General features: G+C 43.9%; 1 protein-coding gene across 1 annotated transcript in view; it reads right to left on the minus strand.

Moving 5' to 3' along the window:
- Positions 1-22,461, minus strand: part of LOC119450381 (centromere protein I-like) — a 70,095-nt gene extending 47,634 nt beyond the window's left edge. Inside the window, exons 1-4 of the mRNA XM_037713820.2 lie at positions 22,324-22,461; positions 16,948-17,079; positions 15,256-15,374; positions 8,834-8,938 (exon numbers count right to left, since the gene is read on the minus strand). Coding sequence (XP_037569748.1) covers positions 8,834-8,938; positions 15,256-15,374; positions 16,948-17,079; positions 22,324-22,366 — 399 coding nt within the window. The 5' untranslated portion in view covers positions 22,367-22,461. The remainder of the gene's footprint in view (positions 1-8,833; positions 8,939-15,255; positions 15,375-16,947; positions 17,080-22,323) is intronic.
- Positions 22,462-25,480: the final 3,019 nt, after the last annotated feature.

A 25,480-nucleotide genomic window follows, 5' to 3' on the forward strand; every position in this document is an offset into this window, starting at 1 on the left:
TAAACAGCTTATTAGCAACAGTTAAATGAGACAGAACACATCAATGAGAGTAAAAGTTTACTTATTTTGCGGCTTTTCCATTCCGCGTCTGGGCAAACGCGAAACCGCCGCACGTGGAAGCTGCGTCGATTCAGCGTCTCTTCCGAGCAACCAAAAGCACTGTCAAATGGTGCCGGACTACTTGGCGCGGTAACACATGTGCAGCATCCACGCGCCCGTAGCTTCCCTTCATTGCCACAGAAAGTTGTCCGCGAGTATAGTCACTTCGATGTTGCCAAGCCCCTACCCACTTGCTGTATTAAGCATGAAATGCTTTTAGCTCCCATTGTCGGCGACCTTCAAGTGAGCTTGAGCCAAAAGCCGGAGCTGTTACCTGGGCACTCAAAACGAGATCATCAAGGCAACCAGTCAAAACTTCACAAAATGCGGTCTCTGGCCCCTAACCCTTTGTACAGGGCCACATTACATACGCTAGTTACTTTCCAAACAAGTTACAAAAATATTGATTCCGAGTTCTTCCTAATGTTTCCAGTGGCGTACCAACTATTTCTCGAGTGGGGGGGCAGACCGCAAGAAATTTGACCTCTCTCCCTCTCAGCTCGCTCTCTCTCTCTCTCTATATATATATATATATTGCGAATTACTATTACAATAGGTGAAAGAGCCTGGAAATGCATCAGGTATTTTTATATTTAACAGACATATATAGACCTATTTATCAATCCCACATGGTAAACCATGGTGGCGTGAAAAATTATTTGAGTTCGCATTTATTTGTTGCAAGATGATGCAGGAACAAAAGGCAATGAGTGCCTTACAGAGGTCTCGGATCCCGCCCAGTAGCAGCAGTAGAGCGCACATACAAAATGTATATTTGCTACAAACAATATTAGTAATTAAACAAGGAATTGTACTTGGTATTTAAGTCTACAACCTAAATGTATCACTCGTTTAGGTAATAGTATCATTGTCTAGTTTCTACGCAAGGAAGCACAATCAACATAAATTACTTGCAATATTCACTAGAAAAAATGACAGCGGATGTATGCAACAACTTGATTTCCAGCGAAGGTGTACGTTTCTTTTGGACAGTTGCATCAAAACTTTCAATTTCTTGTAATTATATTGCATACATTAAAAAGTTGCTCGTATATGACTGTACCATTTGAAGCCTTGCCTTCATGTAATCCTTTGGAGCACTTCTTGTTTGGAATTATTAAAAAGCCAGTAATTCATCAACACACATGTTACTACGCCATACCATTTACCGTGGTGTCCTCCCTCCCTCCCTTCCCCTCTCCCTCCTTGTTCAATTTCTGCTACATTTTATATCGGTTGAGTTCACAGTTCTGCCCGAACAACGTGATAAATTCTTCACAAAACACATTCATAAAGCTCCGGATCACTTACTTGCATGTGTAATTTACTGCAAATGTCAAAATTAGTCCTGTGTCTTTAAAGTTTACCTACATATTGTCCATAACGCGCCCTTATTTTCGCCAAATACAAGCAAAATGTCTTGCTTAGTTCACCGAGGACATCGCTGAAACCAAGTCAGAACGTGTTATGGCGCCTGAAAATAGGGACAGAAAAACTACGGCCCAATAATTATTTACAACACTTGTAGCTGCATCAGGAACGTAAAAGTGTTGTCGTACATTGCAGTTACCATGTACCCCCTTCCCTTTCCACAACATACAAACCTGCTGTAACCTACAGCTATGTCAGGACACTAGGAAGCATAGCTGATAGCTGCCATATCACATGCTTTAACATTTGGATAAGAATCTTTTATTGCGATAGCAATTATGTGGACACTCCAAAGCAGATTTCTGACGTCGGCGTCGCCGTGAGGTTCCGTATGACGTCAGAGGAGATGAAATCGTCGCCGCGCGCCGAACGCTGTATGTGCGAGTGAAAGGGCACGAGGGACGCGCGCTTTCACGGGGAGTGAACGCACGGCGAAGAAAAAACGCGCGTTCTGCGCCGTGCTCCCTTAACCCCTTAAGTGCTTTGGACGAGCAGAGCTCGTCCTGCCCAAACTGTCCCCAAACTGCTTTGGACGAGCAGAGCTCGTCCTAGCGGAATAGGTACACCCCGCTACCGTTCAGGACGAGAAGCGCTCGTCTACGGCTTAAATTGCCTGTAATCCGCCAGATGGCAGCATTTACTCGATGATTTAGTTTTGTTCTGCGGTAGGAGCACGGTTTTTGTATGAAAAGATGGCGTACGGTGGCGGCGACCCATGCATAGCTGGTCCGTCAACGCGAAAAAGAAGCTTTTCATTTTTGTCATCTTCTTCGAGTAATGATGATTCGGATACAGATGTTTATCTTGTGTCCGGAAGTGATGACAGCGATGACGGTGAATTGAGCAGCTCCTCCGGTGATGATGAAGACAGCTCGGAAGCGAACATCGCGAGTGCTCGCCAGTGGATCCTGCTTGTAGTGGACAATCCTCCTGTGAAGCCTCCTCGCTTTCTCTTCTTGGCCATCCCAGGCAAGACTTTCAACTTGTCGTCAGATGACCTTATGGAATATATTCAGCAGTTTCTACCGCCTCGCCCTAATTGAGGCGATCCTGACTAGGTACCTTGATCCTTCAAAAAAGACAAAGCGCGGCCGACCGTCTGATGTGCTTGACGCTGTGCGTCTCAAGGAACGGCACTTTGCTTCTTACATCCCGCCAAGCGAAACCAAAGCAGCGCCAACAAGAAAATGCTTCATTTGCTGTCGGAAGCGAGGAGAAAAAGGGAAAAAGTTGAGAAAATAAACTCGCTTTTGGTGCAGGAGCTGCAACAAGCCGCTTTGCGTTATTCCATGTTTCGAAATTTTCCACACAGTCCCGAAGCTTCCCGAGTGAAATAGCCCAAGGGTACTTAGCCTACACAAGGGAACAAAGATGTGACGTCTGCAACTGTTTTTTATAAGGTTTTTATTTATATTAGCAGCAGGTAGCTGGTCTCCTATGTATTGTTCCGAAATAAACTTTATTGTGTTGATTTGACTAAGTATGTGGTACAAATATTTTTTCAACATCGGCTAGCTGCTTTTTAGTACAATCAGATTCGAAATCAGCAATGAAAAAAATAGGCACTTTTGGTTCGGAAATTGTCAAAAAAATAGAGCACTTAAGGGGTTAAGGGCTGCAGAAGTAGGCGTCTCCTTCCTCCTTTACAATCACCATATATGTAGAACAAACGCGCCTTCTTCCGACGCGCGAAAGGCCGTGGCGGGGAGGGGGGGAGAGGAAGGGAAGGGAGGCGACGTTTAGCTGCGGCACCAAGTGCCTATTTATATCAGAGGCTCCGGCAACAGTCACCAACGCCGTACGCATTTTGTGCGAACGCGGGCAAAACGCCGACGGCGTCGACAACAGTTCTGCGTGTTGCCGGTGCTGCTGCATGTCCAAGTTTATACAGCTGATAAAGCTAATATCATTACTCTGTATAGCTCTCTACAAATTTGCTATCGCAATTGATGCTTCGCCTTTTAGGTGAAACTGCGACAACTTTTTTACGAAGGCTGTGTATGATCCAGCCACATTTAACTTCGCACAGAGAGTTTCCATAGCCTACCACCAATCTTCGCTAAATTTGGTCTTTGTGGCTTTTATAGTTCCGCCATAGCAGCGGGCTCAATTCTTCCCCGCTCGTTATACACGCTCATAACATTTTAGAGTGCTTGCATACGTGATTTATTGCAAAAGCCCAATGACCCATCTACTCTGAACTTCAACTACACATCACCTAATAACTTGTCCGTACAGTCACCAAACAAAACGAAGCTGCCTCCTTTAATTGAGTGAGGACGCCAGGCGAACCTTTTATATCATGCATGAAAAAGTAAAACTAAATAAAATGTGAGGATTCAGTAATTATTGGTAGCGCTTCTAAATAAGCCAGAAACGTTAAAACTATGAGACACATTGCACTTAAAATCTGCCTATTCTTTCAAAGTATAGAATATCTGAAACGCAGAGTTCTCTTGGGACATTGGGAAACCTAGCAGCAGCGTGATACTTTCGAACAATTAGTTACATTTTTTAAACCTGTATTTTATCAACACGCATTTACCATCGCACGTAAACTTGCCATATTGTTCACCTTATATTCCCAAATTTGACCTCAGTTGTAGTTGTAATCATGCCAGCGCAGCCGTCCAAGTTTTACACCGCTCGTAAAACAGACTAATAACGCAATGGACTACTTGTATAAGTATTCTACTGGGAAATCCGCATTTAAACCACCCATTTGGAACATTGCCTACAAATTACCCATACCATGCCCCTAATTATCCCCAGATATAAACAAAATGCCTTGTTTAGCTCAGAGAGGACACTGGAGAAACAAACTACGAATCTCATATGATGCACGAAAACACATGGAAAAACGAGGGTTCAGTAATTATCTGCAACACTTGCATTAAAAGCAGAAAACTGAGTGTTTCGCAAAGCATTGCGATTAAAATTATCTCTATTTTCACAGAATTTCAACCGTCTCTCGTGCTGCTGCTTTAGGAGTCTGGGAAACATTTCGATTAGCTGCAGTATGACTCCCTGGAACGGTCCAATGAATAACTTTCTACAAAGACTGTAATGAACCTACACAGAATAAACATTTATCCCTCGTCACTCAGAACATTTCTTCGTACTTCAAATAAATAAAAACACCATGCCCGAGTAGTTCACCGAGGATACTGGGGGAAAAACAACTAAATGCCGTGTATAACGCATAAAAATTGGGAGAAAGAGACTATTCAGTAACTGTTTTCGGTGCACATAAGCAACCTACACAGTGCAAATTTTCGATACACGCCGCCATAAAGTGGCCCTCATTTTTTCAAAATATAAAACATCTGCTGTTCTTGCTCCTGCAAGGATACAATTAATAGTTCAGCTCTTATTTAAAAACAGCCTGAAAATGAAATCGACAAGGTCAGAAGTGACACAAGCATTTAGAAAAAAATTCTAGTCAGTGTTCTATTGGTATTTAAATGGCTCTGCACATTCGACCAAGGTGATATTCATGAACATATCTACAGTAAGTCGTGATTAGACAGTCAAACCTGCACAGGTTTGATTGGACTTTTTGATGGTGAAAAGATACTGAGACTGCAACCCTATTAGGCTGTCTCTGAACAGAGATTAAATAGTTCCAGAATTTGAAAATCCAACGATTTCATGCCGTAAACCACATCAGTCGTTGTGCGCGGCTGATTATAATACGTTATCCTGACCTCTCCCTCTCCCGCAGGTTAAATGAGCTGATTTTGTTTTCAAATACGGATATAGGAGTCCCAAAACACTGGGTATGATGGAAGTAGCTCAAGCTGACATTTTTTAGGGCGGGAACTGCCCAGCATTAGGCCTTCCCCGCAACGCGAGCGTGTACGGAGGATCCCGGGTGTCCTCCGCTACAGCGCATCCTGAGGAGACAAAAGACAATCCTCGCTGCCCAAGCAGGGGATACATAGTAAAGAAAAGCATTACTGACATGGCCACTCTATTACGACAGAAAATTTAGCTTCAGCTGTAGTTTTGTTGGACTTTCCAGCATACAGCCAAAAGTGGCCGCTTTCAAAAGTGGGGGGGGGGGCAAATGGCATACTTTTCCCCCCCCACTTTTCACAGTGGGGGGGCAAGTGCCCCCCCCTGCCCCCCCCCCCCCCCCGGTAGATACGCCTATGAATGTTTCTTCAAAATATCACTCAAGCTGTAACTTCTAGTACAGTGAAGTTTTATTTGTCATTTCCAATAGCGACGTTCAAAAGGCAGATACAGGGGACCTAAGATCGCACATTTGAAGCCGACCACTTCGATGCGACAAGAAAAAGTAGCGGCAGACGCTAAGCACGTTGGGCTGATCCTATGAAGCACGATCTTAGAGCACGTTGGGCTGTTGCTAGAAGAAACGCGTTTGAAGGCTTGCGGCACCACAGGCAGCAAGACTCCATATGGTAGCCATTTCATGCTTACATCTACTCTCGATTACGGGAGAGCCAGCAATTTTTATATTAGACACTTCCATCAGTGATTTCTGTGGTGTAGCACAAAAGACATTGTGAAAGGCTCACTAAATAGGAGTACCAAGTCTATCTATATTTGTAAACTATGCTCCTGGAACAAAGAAAACATTAGCCTTACCACGCATGAAGAGTCTGTAAGCCAGAAAAGGTGCAAGAACGAAAGATGGTTAGCCACGCCACCCTGAAGTTCCCACAATAGCTGCCCATGACACAGTGAATTTTAATCTTAACATCGTCTGCCAGAGTCCAATATAGACTTTTTATTGTGACTGCCATTACGTATATGGACACCCTAGGCACATTTCCGATATCGGCATTGACATCGCCGTGAGGTTCTGTATAGTCCAAATGTCATGCAATCGTAGCCGCTTGCCGTATGCTGTACATGAGAGGGAAAGCGTGCAATGGCGAGCTAAGAAGGATGGTGGCTTGACCTAGCGCGCATAAGAGAGGAGGGCAGGGAGGATGCGCGCCATGGTCTCGCATGCACAAGGGGCCTAGCAGGGAGATGTGCGCATGCTAGGAGAGGTGGAGGGGAAGGGGGGCAGGTTAGCACGCTTTTCTTACTCCAGCCGTGGCTGCACATGGTGCAGCTGAGCTGACCTGCCCTCCCTATCTTGGAGGTAATCTGCGGTGAGTGCAAAGCTTAGGCAACCCGAGATAGCTGATAGCTCCGTGCGACTAGTTCGCATTGAAGCGAGAGGCAATATGATGGGCAATTCGCTCACCACTGCTGCCGCTCCTTTATGTTAGCGTTCGGACAGCGAGTGTCCGTGGTCATCGAATGAGACGTGTTCATGTTTGCCTGTGAGCAAGTGACACCATGCTTGTTAATATAGTTAGTAGGCGAATGTTTACAGTAGTTTATACGGCCAACAAAATTACTCAGCTTACTTCGTATAGCTGTCTAATAATTTGCTATTAAAATCAATGCTTTGCCTTTCGGGAAAAACTGCGGCTTTTTCAATGAACTAAAGTTACATATATATTTAGGGGTGTGCGAATATTGGAAACATTCAAATAAGGAATCGAATAGTGTCCTATTCGATTTGGTCTTCGAATCGAATAGTCACTATTCGTAAATACGAATATCTTTTTAACACTTCTAAGATACTTTTAAACGTCAACAGCACCCAAATATACATAAAATTATAGCAAGAGGTCGGTAAATTTTCCCCCCGGAGGCATGGACATAAAACATGAGAACTTGCACAGTGGAGCAGGCTATGTCACTTTTGTAGCCATACTTTACAGGCTGTACAGCGATAATTCGCATTCTCTGAGGAACCCAGTGCATGTGAAAAAAATACCTACACTTGTTTGCTCCTAAAGCTTCTTTTGTTCTTTTAATAACAAATGCTTTATAATGTACTATGTAATGACAGAAACTTCCCAACTTTAAGAATGCTGGGATGGGAACATCGTTTTATATTAATTGTGATAATGGCTGTTCATTATAAAAAAGTATTTGATATTCGATTCAATGCGCTTATGGCACTATTTGATTCATATTCGATTGAGTCTCAAAAATCACTATTCGCACACCCTCTATATATTTTCAAAGAACAAAAGACTCAATCTAGCTAGTTTTGAGAACCACATCCACACAGAAAAGGCCTAAAGATGCAAAGATAGTTCGAAATCAATGTCGTGACACTGACAGACTAGCGTTGTTGCTTACACCTGAAACATGAAAAATGGAACTTTCGCATTAATGTTACTGCTGCTAGTAAATAAACCTTTTTTCCCAAATAAATAAAAGCATCAAGGGGAAAATTTGTCATTTACCAGACTGTAACCCAAAGTTACAAAGGAAATCCAATATGGGTTTCTCAGAAAGAAAGCTTCGCAGTTGAAGAAAAATTCATAATAGTCTGGTGATCAAACCCAAGATCAACGGCCATCCGGGGCAATCGCTCTACCATCCGAGCTAACCAGGAGGGTAGCAGATTGCAGGGTAAGGTGCAAATCATCTGAGCTATGTACCAGAGACAACAATACATACACCAGCAGATTGACAACTTCCTCATGTAAAACAATGTGGCGAGGGTTGTAGCAGAGCACTACTCTCAGATGATCACTTTCGGGATGTCCATCACTCTAGAGAGGGGTCACGCCAGTTGCCTCATCACAAGAAAGTGAAACCCCAAAAGTGGTCAACCAAAACTGCGGCTCTTAAACTTTGCACATTACACTTCACAAAGAAGGCAAACGGCGTTGCACGAAGGGCAAGAGAACTTGAGAAAAATACAAAATCAGCATCAGGCAAGGAAAAGACTGATATTCTGCTCCCATGCTAAAGGGTCTACATTGAACAAACAGGCCACTGCATCAATGACAGAGCATGGGGACATGTGCTTTCCATGAAGAATAAGGATGCATCACATTGATTTACTCAATGTTGGTCCTGCACCTGTATGCCATTGCTTCCTAGTATTCTAATTCTGGGTAAGGTTGGAGATACCTTTATGCAAAAATGAATGTAACTACTACTATTTCATACAAAAAAAAAAAAAAAAAATAAGAAGGCTTGTATCAGTAAGAAGTCTCATGCTGCACAGCAGTGAGCAAAAGATTCTAGAAAAAGTGCTGGTATATTTGGCTGTATTGCTCGATTGCAGGATGAATGTGGAGTTTCCTTTCACTTACGAGCGATGTTGTATGCACCTACGTTACTTTGTAATATGCATATTGTCTACTCCGAATAAACTTTAGTTGTGAGTTAGTGCTGCACCTGTGCCCACCTTTCCTTCATTGTTGCCTAAAATCATGCGCTTGTTAAAATCTGCACTTGGCAAGCAGCCTACCAGGGATGTGTCAAGAAGCCTTAGCAGAGCTCTGCAGAGCAGCACCAGATTGCAGCTGCTGTCAAACAAGTGGTATGCAGCAGCCATCCACTGTATGATGTCTCTCTGTAAAAAAAGAAAGAAGGCAGTAAAGCAAAAAATTATGTTGTTTTACGTGCTAACAGCACAATCTGGTTATGAGGCACGCCGTAGTGGTGGGACTCCAGATTAATTTTGACCCCCTGGAGTTCTTTAAGAATTGGGGTTCTTTAGCAAACTGCACCTCTGCGTACACAAGATTGTTCGCATATTTTAAATTTTATTTCTGCGGGTCACTTACCATAATTAAGGTAAACGTTTATAAGACAAATTTTCATGGTCACTTGCAATACCCTATAATAAGAATCTAGTGCAATCTACAAGTCTATAAACTGATCTAGTGTTTCGTCCCTTTGGGTGAGACAAAGCTACGTTCCAATATGTATCTTGCAGTTGTCTAACAAGGACATCTCATCAAGACTTAGAGATTGACGCCAACCAAATAAGAAAATTTACTAGCCCGACGTTCCGGAACCAATTCGGCTCCTTCTTCAGGGGGTATTCTTCGGAGGTGGCGCTGTGCCGCTTTTAAAAGGTCCATCGTAAGAAAGGAGAGGAAGGGGGAGAGAGCGTAAGGTGCGGAGACACTTGACAGGGCACCTATTCTAGACAGACGAAAGCATCCTTCCGTCTTTGTATGTTCATGGCCTTGCAGACGCGACGAAGGGAAGAAAGGACCCCCCCGCTTTAGGTCAGCAACACCAAAACATCTCGTCCCCCTCCCCCCCCCCCTGTCCCTCGTCAACGCATTCCCGCAACTAAAGGGCGCCCAACATCAGTCAACCCTGCCGACCAGCGACGCCGAAGCCCCCCCCCCCACCCCCAGCACCTCTTTCGTTTGTCTAGAACAGGTGCCCTGTCAAGTGTCTCCGCACCTTACGCTCTCTCCTCCTTCCTCTCCTTTCTTAACCCATCACCTTTTAAAAGCAGCAAACCGCCACCTCCGAAGAATAGCCCCTGAAGAAGGAGCCGAATTGGTTCCGAAACGTCGGGCTAGTAAATTTCCTTATTTGCTTGGAGTCCATCTCCAAGTCTTAATCAATTTTCCCAACCAGACAGGTAATTCTGTCGAAATGTTTAGCTTCAGGACATCTCATCAGTATGTCACTGTTTCTTATTTGAAAAGTGAACCTCTATGCATAGAACTTTTTGCAGGTCTGAACACTCCAAGAAACTGGTGTGGCCATATCCATCCACCTGAGTAAATTTTTCAACGCCTTGTCATAGGCTCGGATACTGCTGTCGGACACTCGGCGTGATGAATGATAAGAAAAGGGTATAAACCCTTTCACAAGTTTGATAGTGCATGACGCACGAGTTAACTGAGCCATCATCAGAGAGTTGGAAAGGAGAGAGGCACGCAAGGCTGGCGATGCATGGGGCGCTGCAACAAAGGCGTGCCGTGCGGGGTGCATGGCACAAAGGCACGTATGGTGAAAGTGTGCAGCAGCTCGCATCATCTTTTTTTTTCTCAAGAATTTTGCATTCTTTTTTTTCTTTTGGTGCACACAACCAGTAGTCAGATTTAATTGCTCTAACGGTCTAACCGATAACTTACCATGGGAGCAATGTAGTCAGCGGTTTTATTTTGCTATAGAACACACTCAAAAGTTCACGGTGAAGCAGCTGCTCATTGTTATAGTTTTCAATATCCATTGTTAAAACCGGTATTGTTAAAATTGGGTTTGTTAAAACCGGTATTGTTAGAATTGGGTTGGACTGTAGCAGTAAACACAAAACCTTCCCTTAAAGCTATTAGAACTAAACGCGGGTCACTGTAGTCTCACATCAAAATGTAATGCATTATTCAGACACCACTCTAATCAAAATGTCTGTTTCCCATTCTTGGCAGCGGCCTAGATACCAAGCTTTCAGTCATGATTCCTGGCGAATAGAGCAGCCGATATGTCATGCTTTCTCATACGCTGCATTCTGGGCACATTATCCAGTCAAGATGGTATTGACATTGATCACTGTTAAAAATGAGGAAAACTTTCTTGGAAAACTTTATTTTTCTTGACTATTTAGGGGTATTAAACACCAATATGCGTCTTCTGTAGTTAACAGTTCTATGGTCTTCATTTCCTTCGTTGGATGAAAAACTGCATTATGGCGCGGATTTGGGAAATTAAATGAAATATGCACAGCTCTTTAGGTTGTTTCCATTTGTCCCAAGAATGCATACACTGGCAAAAACATTTAGGCATGAAAAAATAGCACAATGTTCAAGAAATACAGCTCTGAAGCTCAACAAACAAAAACAGAACATTTGTTTGTAACATACCTTCAGTCACAAAACTGCGCTTACTAAAGCAACCCGTGTGGACATATCAGGAATTATACATTTGATAGCGGAACAGAGAGGTAGCTTTCTTTAATGAAGCAATATTTATTACAACAGAACATATTTTTAAAGTTTTAAAGAAGTGCATGATTGATAGTCTATGAGGTGTGTTCAAAAACAAACCGAACTTTTGAAATAGTGCGCCAACCGGCAGAGGAAGCGCGCTGCGGCTACGGAGCGCATGTAGCGGCAGGTTTAGACAACAAACTGCCACTTGCCGCGTTTCGCTCTGACCGTTAGTTGGCGAGCTACAGCCGCTGAAGTGAGCACATGAACAAGCTGTTCTTTGGATTGGTGCCAAAGTGACAGTGAAGGAATTGGAAGAACAGCGTGTGTGTGTAAAGTTCTGCTACAACCTTGGGAAAGCTTTCACAGAGACATTTCAGTTGCTTAGCCAAGCATACGGGAAGGACTGTATGAGTAGCACGCAGTGCTATGATTGGTTCAAGCGTTTTGAAGACGGAAGAATGTTGGTCGGTGACGATCCCAAACCTGGATGACCTTCTACTTATGATGACCACGTCGAGAGAGTTCAAACTGTGATTTGTGGAAATTGTCATTTGACTGTTCGAGAAGTCGCTGACGAAGTGGGTATCAGCGTAGGATCATGTCATGAAATTTTGAGTGACAAACTTGGGATGCGTCATGACAGTGCAAAATTCGTGCTACGTTTGTTGACTGACGAACAGAAGCAGACCTGTATTGAAATCAGCCAGGAACTACTCGCCGCTGCCAATGACGATGAAAACTTTCTTAAGAACATCATAACAGGTGATGAGACAAGGGTTTATGGCTATGACATTGAAACGAAAGCGCAATCATCCAAAGGTACTCCTCGTGCAAAAAAAGCACACATGAGTCGGTCAAAAATGAAGCTGATGTTCGTTGTGTTTTTTGACTGCAAAGGCATTGTCCATCGGGAATTTGTGCCACATGGTCAGACGGTAAACAAACAAATTTACCAGGGAATCCTAGCAAGTTTGAGAGATTGTGTGCTGAGTAAGAGGCCTGAATTGTGGGAAAATCAGGCTTGGATGTTGCATCATGACAATGCCCCGGATCACGCATCGCTCCTTGTCCACAGCTACTTAGTGAAACACCACACTTCTGTTGTGCCCCACCCATCATATTCTCCAGACATAGCCCCAGCAGACTTCTATTTCCCAAGCTGAAAACCACCTTGAAAGGACGTTGTTTCCAAACCATAGAGGAGATCCAGGACAATGCGAGAAGAGACCTGTGCGCCATTCCACAAAGTGCATTCCAGGAGGCTTTCAAAAATGGAAGAAAAGATGGGAAGAGTGCGTTGCCAGTAGAGGGGACTACTTTGAAGGGGACAGCACTTAAAATGTTGTACCATAAGCAGTAAAGGTGTTATAACAAAAGTTCAGTTTCTTTTTGAACACACCTCGTATTTTATGCGCAAATATAAATTTCAATGTCAATTGGCTCGCATTAAAATGTGAAAGACTGCACATGCTACAACAGGATGTACTACTGAAATCCATTTAGAAAATTAGATCAAACTAATTTTTGTCTTACTTGAGAAAAACAAAATTGCCGAGATATTCACTAAGGGAAATGATAAAAATTACGGGGAATGTTTAGAACTTTCTGAGAATGTGAACCTGAAAGCCTAGTTGGACCTAAAGCGATGTGGAATGAAGCTCTGAGCACACGCGGCAATGTACAAAAGGCGCACGAGCGCGCTGCGAGAGTGCTGCCACCGTTTCCAGAACGTTCTAAGGCCCCGCCGCCGCTGACATTTCCCTCCTTCTCCCCAGCGCCGCCACCACACTTGCTTTCAATGCCTCTACTGCGCTGCTGCTGACATTTCCCACCACCTCCTCCCCAGTGCCGCCGTTTGCCTTTACGTCAATGCCCTCTCATGCCACCTGCTAACATTTCCCTTCTCCTCCTCAGCATGGCTGTTGCCCTTTCCCTCAATGCCCTCCAGTGTTGAGCGTGAGGGGCAGTATGGGAACGCTGGCCTGACGAGTGACGTCGGAGCCAGCTGTGGAAGAAGACGACAAATGAGCGAGCAGTGGAATGAGCGCAAGGCAAGCGCGAGGTGAGCTTGCTCAGTTTTTCTGTACCTCACAGCGACCTTGAAACATAGAGATTAAGGCTTTAGCCTTAAAAATATTTCAGGAAGAAAAAGAACAAGATAATGAAAAGTAAAAGGAAGGACAAAAAGTAAACATTAACTCCACAAGTCCTTGAGACCAGTGCACACCAAGGAAAGTTGGGACATTTTGTTCATGGCCACAGAGAATACATTAGTATGGCCTAATTAGTGTAGTAATTAATTAGTAATTGGTTTTCTGAACTGCCCACAAATGAAACTGCGCATGAGCACATCAAAGCAGTATTACAGTAGACTTCTATTAATTCGGCTCTGGTTAATTACATTTTTTTGTTAATTTGATCACGACCGAAGCTTCCGGCCATCCCCCATGCCTTTCTATGCGCACAAACTTTCATTATTTCGGTCCTAAAATTCACCTTCGCCAGATAACTCAAACTTGATCAGTCAGCATACAGACACATGACCCCTATGGAGCCCAATAGCGACCCCTTTACTGGCAGCGTCTGCCTTGGCAGAGCTTAGGGGAGAGTAAATGCATTGAAAACATGTTGTCTCCCGTCAAAAACCCTCACTTTCAGTCTGCCCTAGGAAGATTTTCAAGCCATAACGGTAGCTCACAATGCTATGAGAACTGGTATTTACCAGCTTCTAATGTGCGGCTTTTCCCCCATGAGAATGGAACTGAAAACTGCGTTCGCGGCATTTGTACGCTTTACCGTATAACAAGGCTGTACTGCGGCGAAGCTGACTAATATACCGTGCAGTGAAGCTGACTTTAAAGACCTGGCTGCCACTGTGCAACCCATATTAGTACCATGGGCCATTTTTCCTGCTACAAAAATCGATTGTGCATTAGATTACTGCTTTGTTTAGGAGCTTTAATGTTATCTCTACTGTTAGTTTTCTACTTTGGACACAGAAAGCAGGGCGCGCGCTTGATTCGGAGACATGTTAGAATCGAGCAAATACTGCCAAATGTATAAGCGGTGTGTTTTGACGCTTTCTTAAATTAAATTCTGGGGTTATACGTGCTAAAACCACCATGTGATTATGAGGCACACCGTAGTTGGGGAGTTTGGATTAATATGGACCACCTGGAGTTCTTTGACGTGCACCTAAATCTAAGTACACAGGTGTTTTCTGCATTTCACCTCCATTGAAATGCAACCGCCGTGGCCGGGATTCGATGCCGCGACCTCATGCTTAGCAGCCCAACCACCACCACTAAGCAACCACGGCGGGTTTGACATTTTTAAGTATCTTGTTTGATTCGACCCGCCAGATAATTTGATAAATTTCATCACTACCGTCAGGGTCGAATTAATGGAAGTCGACTGTATGGACTTTGCATTACCTGTGCCGTGCTTAAATCGCCTTTTTGAGGTAAATAACTCAGCATATCAACAATGATATGTTGGGCTTTGTGAGGCGAAAAAATGCCTAAAGGGTTAACAAGGCAGATTTTCATCACCACTGCTAACAGCAGCTACTGTGTGCCAGCTTGGCTCTTGCAACAATTTGCTTCCTCTGTTACCACTGTAAACCAACTAGCGTAACAAAAACTCTCCTGAAGTGGTATGGAGGCACATTAAGGTTGCCTTTGGTATCCACTACCTCACGAGGACCTTTAAATGCCACGTTTTAGTATGATTATGCTGCTCACAACGTAAAAATATAGAACCCAACTTTGTCGTAGCGGTGATATAGGTTCAAGAAAACATCCTTGCACTAGAACTCTTAATCCCTACTGCCAGTGCCTGTTGCAACTATTACCTCTGCCCAGACATCCAGAGCACTAGCACAAATTGGGTAAAGCAGCTAGCTTTGTGGCGCAGCCTGCAGACATGTCAAGAGCTGAAAAAAATCGCAAAGTGCTATCACTGTAACTAAGACAAGATAAATGATGCCCACCTTGACAGCAGGAGATATCGAATCACTGCATAGTGCCCCAGAAAAACTGAGGATGACGTCCTTAGTGACCCTCTCGGCTGGCACCATGCACTGGAGCAGCGACTTTGCCATAGGGTACTCTGGAATCGACATCTCAGTTGAGACCACCGGAACAACCCCACAACAAAGATGGTTCAAGTGCCCACTTCTTTGCTGTACTCCTATCTTCACAGACTACTTTGCTCATTGATCGAGTTCAATGTCCTAAGGCAACACAGGGGTTATAGAGAGGTACCTTAGCGAAGGGCTCCAGATTAATTTCAACCACCTCAGATTTTGAAACATGCATCAAGAGCTCTGTACACGAACCCACAACTTCGTGGTCAGCAGCAGAATACCAGTCACCGAGGCACCACGATAAGAGCCCTTTAACTCATCCACTCAGGCATCACGCAAACCCCACTGCTAAAGTATGAAACTGTAATACTTGCAGCACAGTACGTGAGAAAAATGGCCTAACGTTACCTACATGGCTCAACAATTATAGCAGCTTTTCAAGAAATGTACACTGCATTAAAGATCCACTGCAGTTTTTGAAGAAGAAAACCATCGCAGCAAGTGCACTTCCTTATTAGAGAAATGTGCTGCAGCAGAGACGCAATATGGCTTCGCTACCGTTGACGACTAAAGTTCAGACTGAAAATACCATGTGCTCTGTTGAATGATGCGGACTAATAAATGAGATCTTGTTGAGCTATAAACAGCGGTAAGTGTGATGGCAGTTGTTTCCCTGTTTTGGTGTCACCCTGACTAGGCACCCAAATGAGATGACCAGAGAAGCAGCAGAAACAAGCCTCAGAGATAAAGTGGAACCTCGTTGATACAATGTTCACGGGAACCGGAAAATAAAGCGTACCCATCCGAAAATCGTATCATCCAACGTATTATTGAACCAAGTCGCGTTATCAGGGAAAAAAAAAACGTATCATCCTGAAAAACGTATTATGCAGAATCGTATCAGTGAGGTTCCACTGTAATTACTTTCACAATAGGAGGTCGATTACATGCAGTATGCATCATGTCGGTTGTGTTAACCAAATCCACATTGCGTTTGTTTTTGTTTTCCAGTTTTGGTTCATTAACGTCTTTGCTTACTGTTCATTTGCCATGTCACCGGATGTTGTATCAGTGTCACGTAGTGAGTAACAGACATGCACGATCAGCTGGAGAAACAGACAAGAAGCCTCTGAGAAAGGCCATTACATCACAGACGGCAATGTAAAATACATAAGCATAATGAAGAAAAACATTTTTTTTTTATTGCAACTTTCATAGTCCTGCTCACCTTAGCTAAGTGTTGGACAAGAAGCTTCTAAGAAGGCCAAAGGCCATTATTATAGAAAATGTTGAAGTAGACCCCATAACACTACAAAAAAAAAAATGCTTTGCTATCAACTATCATATTTCTGCTCAGCCTAGCTCAACCTCAAATGTCTCTAATGAGGCACTTCCCAACAAACCACAATTTTGTACACAGTAAAGACAAGTGAGCACGCACTGAAACAACAATGCATCGTTGAGTGGCTTTACCAAGGCAAAATGCTAGGTTCTGTCATAATCAGACAGATGGTCAAACTGTCATCAAAGCAAATGGCCATGAGGTCATGTGTCCTTTATTTTTTTCTTAAGAGAGAAAAGACACCGAAAACTTACGCGTGCTGGGTGCAGTGATGACTGTACTCAACTGCAGCATGCTATCTGCTGAGAGACCAGCATCTATGGCAAATGCTCGCAGCTGGCGAAGATGTTCCGTTGCTTGCTCCGAACTCTCAAGCTGCTTATCTCCTGCATAGTCAGATGACATTATTTGTTGAGTAGAATGAGCTGAGCTGTTTACACGTTGTATCAGAGGTCAAGTCATCACCAAACCTATCTTTAAAAATTTGCTTTTATCTTGGATAAGCATACCTTTCTTCAAGAAAACAAAATGTAGACATAGGTGCAACATATTCACGTTCAAAACCAGTGCTATCTGGAATTCCGCAAGGTTGAGTGCTCTGACCCTAATTTTAAAAAATTTTTATCAATGATATTGTGTGGGAGATGCCAGTTTAAATAAAATTATCGGCCGACGATTACATTCTACATCAAATCCGTAGTCTAGATGACCAGTCACATTTAAATTCCTCACTATTTATAGTACAATCATGGTGCGGCACATGTGAAACGAAAATAAATGTGAAAGAGACTGTTGTGGTGACCGTGATATGAAAAGGACATCCTTCAAATTATCTAGTTGATGGGCAAATTTTAGGTTTGGTGACAAGCTACAAATACTTGGGCATACTTATTAGCTCAGACTTAAAATGGAATGAGCACATATTGTACATAAGAAAGAAAACCATGCAGAAGCTCAGCCACTTGAGGCGATGTTTGCAAAATTCACCACATGAAATTGAGCTGCTAGCAAACAAAACTTTTGTCCGCACAATTCTCGAGTATGGATCGGTCATCTGGGACACACAGTGATGTTTATATAAAGAGTGCAGAAAAAATTCAGAGAAAGGCAATAAGATTTGTATTCAACTCCTTTAGTCGGTATGCAACCGAGTGTGATGCTGGAAATAACAGAATTAGATACTCTACAGTAAAGGTGATATGCAGAGTGATTAAAGAACACTTATCTACTTTATCATGAAAAGCTAGGCACACATAAGAACATGTACACTGTGCCTTTCACTCGTCGATCCACCTGGTCCAGCTGCGCTAAAAAGCTTTAATAGTACCATTGTAAAACTGAAGCACTTAAAAATTCATTAATTCCATAAACCATAAGGGGATGGAATAAAACGCCTGCCATGGCAGTTGCCTGTGACACTGATGATTCATTTCTAAATGTTAAAGCAATAATATTAACGTGCGGAGTACATCAGATGTCCTCTTTCCTTTGCTTTTCAACTTGGCCTGCATGATCCCATGCATGTGCTTTTTCATGCTTCTAGCAATGTTTAGTCTTTTTACACACACCCATTTCACTGACGCCAATTCAATGTGGTGCTGGAGCCTCAGTGATAGCTTGAACTTTTACAGCGCAGCTGTAAGTCGAGCTTGGTCCATGTGCAGCGATGTTCGCAGCATAGCCAAGTCGGGAGAGGGGCATGTGTACAGCGAGAGGGAAGAGAGTGTGCCGAGGGGGGAGGGAGGTGATGGAGAGGAGGACCGGCAGCACAGGTGACAGGGCGGAGTTGAGCGGGAGCGGAGCCAATGCACAGCCGAGCCGAGCGCACGTGGTATGATGTCATCAATGACGTCAGTGCCCCTTAGTAACAGGCACGCTCTCACATCGGCAGGCCTCTTTCTCGCCCTGGACTTTCTCGACGTAGCGCAATGGCGAAGCCAACCGCTAGAACTCCCGAAGAAGAAGCCGCTCGATTGGCTACCAAGCAAAACGATAGCAAAGCAACGCTTAACTTTATTAAACCTTGCTTAGCTTTGATCCTGCTTTGTGAAACCATGATCTTCTTCGCCTAGCTTTTCACAACTTTGCTGAGGCTTCCCCTCAGCTCTGCTGGTCATTGGTGTTTGTGATAGCAAATCCACACCTAATATTTTCTTTGCTGGTGTGAATTCCTGTTTTATCAATTTGGTGTCCCAGAAAATAAACTTGTCTAACTGGAAAACAGCACTTGTTTTCGCCGAGGCAAAGGTTGAACTTTTGCAGCCTCTTAAGAACTTCTTCAAATATAACAGTATGATCCGCTGGGTCCTTTCCACTGATGATCAAATCATCTAAGTATGCACAAACCCCTGTGATATCAGACAGCATAGCCTAGCCTCAATGAAGCGCTAAAAAATGGCTGGTGCTTTAGAGATTCCCAAGGGCAACCCGTTTGACCTTGTAGATCTCTTTCAGCATATTGAGGATCGGTATCTCAGCTGTCTCCGAAGTTGCTAGTAGGCCTGTGCTAAATTCAGGGTGTTGAAGGCCTTGCCTCCCTTTAAGCGGCTGAGAACCTTATCTGCTGTGGAAAGCGGGTAAGCTGCCTTCTTTGATACCCAATTTACTGTACAATGGTAGTCGCCGCATATTTGCAGTGAGCCATTTTTCTTTCGAACCAGTACCAGAGGCGTCGCCCAATCCGAATTCTGTGCAGGTCCGATTAAACTTAGACTTTGCAGTCAATCCAGTTCAGCCTCTACAGCAGATTGCAGCGTGAAAGGAGCTGGCCGTACATTTAGAAACTTTGGCTTTGCTCCTTCCCTAAGTTCAAGTTGTACAGCAGGACCTATGTGTCCTGAGATGCCCTCGTCAAACACAGACTGATACTTGGCCAGAAGCTTGGACACAAGTTTGTCAACTGATATGTCATTGATGCCTGTTATTTGTATACCAAGATGAGGAAACCAGTTTTGTCTGAGGAGGTTACACCCTGCTCCCTTGATAACCACAAGCAGTAATTTAGAAGTCTGGTCTCTGTGGGTTACTTCCACAGTTGCACAACCAAGAACTTGCCTGGCCTGACCCCGTGCATAGGAGAACGTTGTTCGTTGGGAGCCATGGTAGGTCGTGTGTCCAAGTGGCTTTGAATGTAGCCTATCTGATGAGTGTGCAGGTTGCTCCTGAGTCAACTTTGAAATCCGAGTATTTGCCATGGATATTTAGCTGGATCATGATTCTCACTGTGTTGGACATGCTCATTAGGACATGTTCATTAGTAAAATGCCTCGTCTGGCGTGTCCTGGTGAATCATGACCGGTGCTGATGGTCATGCTCACGGCGCTCTCGAAAGTCCTTGTCGTGGATATTCGATGTTGTTGTTCCTCTTAATTTTTGCATGTTTCCACTTCTTTATGCAAGCCTTTTTAATGTGTCTGCATTTTTTGCAGTAGATGCAGGAGGCTGTTCAAACTTGCAAATGTCCAGGCTATGTTGAGTATCACATCACCAGCAGCGTTGATTATTTTTTGAGAATGTATGCTGGAGCTACCTTGATTTTCTGTCTTGCAGACACTTGTACTGGTTTTGTGAACCCTTTTAAACTTCGTCATCATGTTTTTCTGGTCTTCAGCAGCATTTTCAGCTCGCAGGACAAAAGCAAGGCTTTTTTGAAGATCAAGTCCTTTTCTGCGAACAGACGTTGCTGGACCTGCGCGTTCTGGAGAATGCAGACAAAATGATGACGCAACACTACGTCAAGTGGTAGTATTGTCGGATTTGCAGCCAAGTCTGCGTTGATTCCAAAATTACAATCAGTTGCTAGTTTCTGAAGCGTTGTCATGTAATCACTGACCGTTTTGCTGTGCAGTTCGTCACAGCGTTGAAAGCGTGCCCTGCAGAAGGGTTCAGGAGGATGTGGATTAAAGTGAGCCTTAAGCAGCTTCACTATCTCATCATAGCTCAATTGGCTGGGCTGCTTGGGTTGAATGAAGGTACAAACGATGTCGTAAATCTGTTCCCTGCACAGCATTAGCAGATGTGTACATTTCTTGGAAGCATCCGTAATGTTGTTACCTTAGAAGTATTGGAGCCTCCCATACCAGGATTTTCAGAAGCGGGATCTGTCGAGTGTCACTGTGAAATACCGGTTGTCAGTCGGTGAATCCTGAGTCTTAATCGCCAATTGTTACGTCTGCACAGCCGTTGGTGGCTGCCACTGACTTATTAATACAAGACATAAGGAACATATCAGCAGACAGTAGCTCAAGCGTTAGAACAAGCACTGGCTAGCATTCACAGCGTGAGGCGCACTCGTGCCAGTGCAAGTAGCGTGTGCACTTTACCGTTGTCCTCTTCCGAGACAACACATCAGCTTCTTATAGCATTGACATTTTGAAAGCACCTGTTTAAGGCTATTGATTAGTTTATCAAGAAAGGGAGATAACAATGCTAGCAAAAGCACACAAGAACTGACCTGGCAACCTTTAGAAACCATGCTCCTACACACGATAGACTAAAATATACAAAAGCACAAACATAACACTGATGTCATCAGTGCTTTGGCTTGGGCATGAAATTCAAGAAAGGAGGGGAGAGGTTGGCTATTTTCCCCGTTAATAATCCAGATTTTCTAGCAACAAAACGCACACTGAGTTTTGCAAGAATACTCTACCGGTCTAAGCTAATCTGGTGTTCCGGTTTAATGCCCCTTTAAAGTGTCAAAATATGGCAACGCATGTTGAAAGCGCATTCAAAAGGAACTGAGAGATAAAAAGAAGTCAATTAGATAAATATTGCACACTTCTCTATACACATGTTAGCACGCATTAATGTTTGAGAAATATGCCCAGAATAAAGGCCGCTTCGTGTGCATTCCATATTTTATGCGTCTAGTTATCCAGAATATCTAAACAGCTGTTTTTACATCAGCAGCAACAATTTCCAGCCAGACGCGTTGTCTAAAATGCATTATCAATTAATACGCATGGCGACAGGTGTAACACCACAGCAAACTCAGATTGTCGTGGAAAGCGGAATGGATTGGAGCAGTGGAATACAGATGCTGGGTGTGCTGTTAGCAATTAACACTAAGAGAAATTAAGGCCATGCAGCATAGGGGGCGCTGGGCAAGCGGTTTTTGTCGCACGTGCCTGGTGTACAGTCGAAGGCTTTACGACAGTAAACACAGGAGCGCGTAACGCTCGGTACAAGCAGAACACTAGCGAGAGGCTGGCGCGCTCTCGTAGCTCTCTCTCTAGAGTGCTCTGCTTGTACCGAGCGGCACGTACTCCCGTGTTTACTGTCATAAAGCTTTTGACAGTACAACCCCTACAACTCGATCATTCAAAGTAAATTAACTTCGTCGCTTGTGTCAGAGCACCAACAGCCGTTGCAGCACAACCTTTCTGACGGAGGCCGCGTGCGGTGAAGAGGTGCCCTTTTGAAAGAGGTACCACAACTAAAATAAATGACGAACATATATGCGAATAAATGCGCCTGTGAACGTGTAGAGGTCCACTAAGCACGGAACAACATGTAATGTTTTCAACGAGGTGAAACGCAGGGACGCCGCACTTCTCGCTGCGTCTCATAGCTCCTCGTTTCACTCTGTACAAAACGCTGTTCTAGGTTTCAACGTTGCAGCCACTCACCGGACACGAGAAAACGTACAGCTCTCTCAGCACGCGCTGACATTGCACGGTACTGATCAATAAGTTCAAATAAAACCAACAAACCACTAGTTCTAGCTTACTGTTGACAAGTCGACGATAGCGCTCATCATTTAAAACTTGCGCTTGATGGCGATGATGATGAGAGAACGCATTGATTACAAATGTAGGGAAACTTATGGTTTTATTGTTTGCAATCGAGGAATAAAAAACACGGCATATTTATTATTTTCTAAAAATAAGGCATGTGAGAATGACATGAACGCAGTGCTGGCTTAAACTAAATTATTCGACAGCCCACGTTCGGTTTAAGATGCGCGAATTTTAAACTTGTTTTACCTCGGTACTCGGCACTCCAAGAAACTTGGCTGCCAGCAGAAAAGACATTTCACCTTAAAAATTGGCGTACATTTCATTTAAACCATCCCTAGAGGTGTCGGCTTAGCTATATTTATTTCTTCACAAATTGTGCAGCGGGCTAAAATGGCATACCACATTACGACTCCACAAAGTGAAATTCTAGACATTTCGATTCCACACCGCATCCCATTGACATTAGTTAATGTTTATTTCCCCGCATGTATTCAGAATACTAGTGTTCTTAATCCAGTAATTACTTCCTATAGAAAAGAAATAACTTTTGCCAGGGACTTCAACTCCCATCATACTTCGTGGGGTTTTGTTTTAGGACCGATTCAAACGTTTGTGAGATTGGGCTGCTAACAATATTGTATCATGCACTAACGCAGGAACACCGACGTTTGTTTGTAGTCAGTCACTTTCCGCGATAGACCTTACTTTACTAGTTTTAATTTGTCTATCTCCCCATGGTATGTTATAAACTCGGGCACAAGCAGTGATTTACATCTTATGAGCTTGTATGCCCGTTGACTTCTATTACTATATATGCATTCTAATACTTTTGTTAGTTTCAGCACTTTTATAAAGGTCTTACGCACGGTTTTATCTAATCAGCTAGGGGATAAGAAAGAACAAAGGCCATAAATTTATTTTCTGTTTTAGAAGACTCCGGAAAGAAATCTCAATTCACTGTGCGCACCACTAAAAGTGAGTCTTAAGTTAGTGAGTCTTCTAACCCTTGGTGGAACACGGAGCGCTCACGTGATTAAAGGCTATAAATAAAGTAAGTAAAGTAAAGCGACGTTGCTTTTATAAGTAAAGTCGCTTTTATAAGTAAAGCGACGTTGTAAAAACTGCTTCATAGCCAGTCTTCCAGTAATGGACCTCCCCCTCTTTGCAAACAGCGTGACGTCACTGTGAGTGCCCCTCCCATCTGCCGCACCTCCGAAGCGGGCGCTGGTTGGGAAAAAACGTTAACATAAGAGCGCTGCTTGTATATCAACTGCCGCGATCGTAATTCCGGCATATTGCTATTTTATGATGCGACAGCACTTGAGAACTGTGCTTAGAAAGTATCATCGTCCCCGTTTTACCGGCACAACAACATAGCGTTGTTGCCGAGTGCACGGTTCCCTTAACCTCCAAGACCCCTTGCATAACACATTGCACATTGCCTTCAACTTTTTTTTTCGAAATTCACTCGGAAGTGATCACGCGAAGCATTCATACTGGGTATGAAGTGCGGTGCACGTGCAACTGTAAAGAAGTGGTTATGGTCACTCATATTCTTGTCAACCGCTTTCAAGAAATTTGACAATAAATTGATCTAGACCTTTGTGTCGTTCCAGACGGCCGAAAGCAGCATTCAGGTGTGTTTCGATATCACTGAGATTGCGTGAAAATACCGGACGCGGCAGCAACATGGCAATATACTACACGTAGTTCTATTCTCGTCTCAGCGTTTAATGCACGAAATGCAATTTTTTATTGCGATAGCAATTATATGGACACTTCAACCGGATTTCTGTAGTCGCCGTCGCCGTGAGGTTCCCTATAGATAAAATCTTCGCCTTGCGCCGTATGCCGGAGCGGAAGCGTGCGGGGACGCGCGCTATCACGGAGAGCGAACGCACTCAATCACCCACGTGCAAGCAAGGAAGCGGGAAGCCAGCGCCGGAGGGAGCGCGGAGGGGGGGGGGGCACTTATACTCTGCCAACAACCGCGCTCGTAGCTCGCCCGCACCGTCTCTTATCTTCACACGGCTCTGACCTTTATGCGCCGTGCATTCGCCGCTCAGTTTCCGTTGAAGCGATATACGGCACGTACCTTCGCCCGCTGCGGCGTATGCGCTCGCTGCCAGCGTTTTGACAGTCGTTATCTGCAGTCATTCAGTGTGATCTATTCATGTTTGTTTGTGCGCGCTCACACCATGCTTGTTCATTCAGTTAGTAATAGTCGGGCCACATTTTACAACGCACGCTACACATGCAATGCTGCCTGGATCGGCAGTGCAGCACTACAGGTGTGTCCCTTCGCACGCGCTGCCCACGGGAAGCGCTTCTCATCAACACCACCGTTCCACACGCGCCTGGCTCGTGGTCATCGAGTCTCTCTTCATGTCGGTCTACTTATGCCGCAGCACACCTGCTTACTTAATCAGCTCATGTTTACTACAATTCATATTGCTGCCAAAGCCGCTCACCTTACTTCGTATGACATTGCGGTGTTGCTATCGCATTCATTGCTTCGACCTTAGGGCGAAACTGTGACATTTTTTTATAATAACAAACATTAAGAGATGATGGATATAGTTATTTTTTTTCACGCACATGGAGATGCAGCTTTTGGCATCTAACCATAGTATTTAATTTTATTTAATGTTTTTCAAGTTCGTAACATAACAGTTGACAATAAAAACCAACATGAAGAGCGATTATGTCCCGTAGTTGTGTTCGGGTCTCAGGAGGTTAAGTCAGCATCTAGTGATTTGGCAAAAGTGTGTCTCTTCTGTAACTCAGCCGCAAAAATTTGTTACTCTTTGAAAGCGAACGTTTTATCACCGTTAATGCACATTTTCATGGTGCCGATATGATACTTCGCTTAAATGACTGGTCTTCGAACAATAACTTGTACTGCATTGTCGTAAAGGTACTAATTGGCACCCCATTTACACTGTAGCTTCAAACGATGTACAAGATGAACTTCGTCTACGAATATCAGTCATACATATCACGGCGTCTCAGTGGAGCCGTGCCAAGTGGAGGTGCCTAAATTCAG

Source organism: Dermacentor silvarum, chromosome 4 (assembly GCF_013339745.2).
Source record: "Dermacentor silvarum isolate Dsil-2018 chromosome 4, BIME_Dsil_1.4, whole genome shotgun sequence".
In the NCBI taxonomy this organism is placed as follows: domain Eukaryota; kingdom Metazoa; phylum Arthropoda; class Arachnida; order Ixodida; family Ixodidae; genus Dermacentor; species Dermacentor silvarum.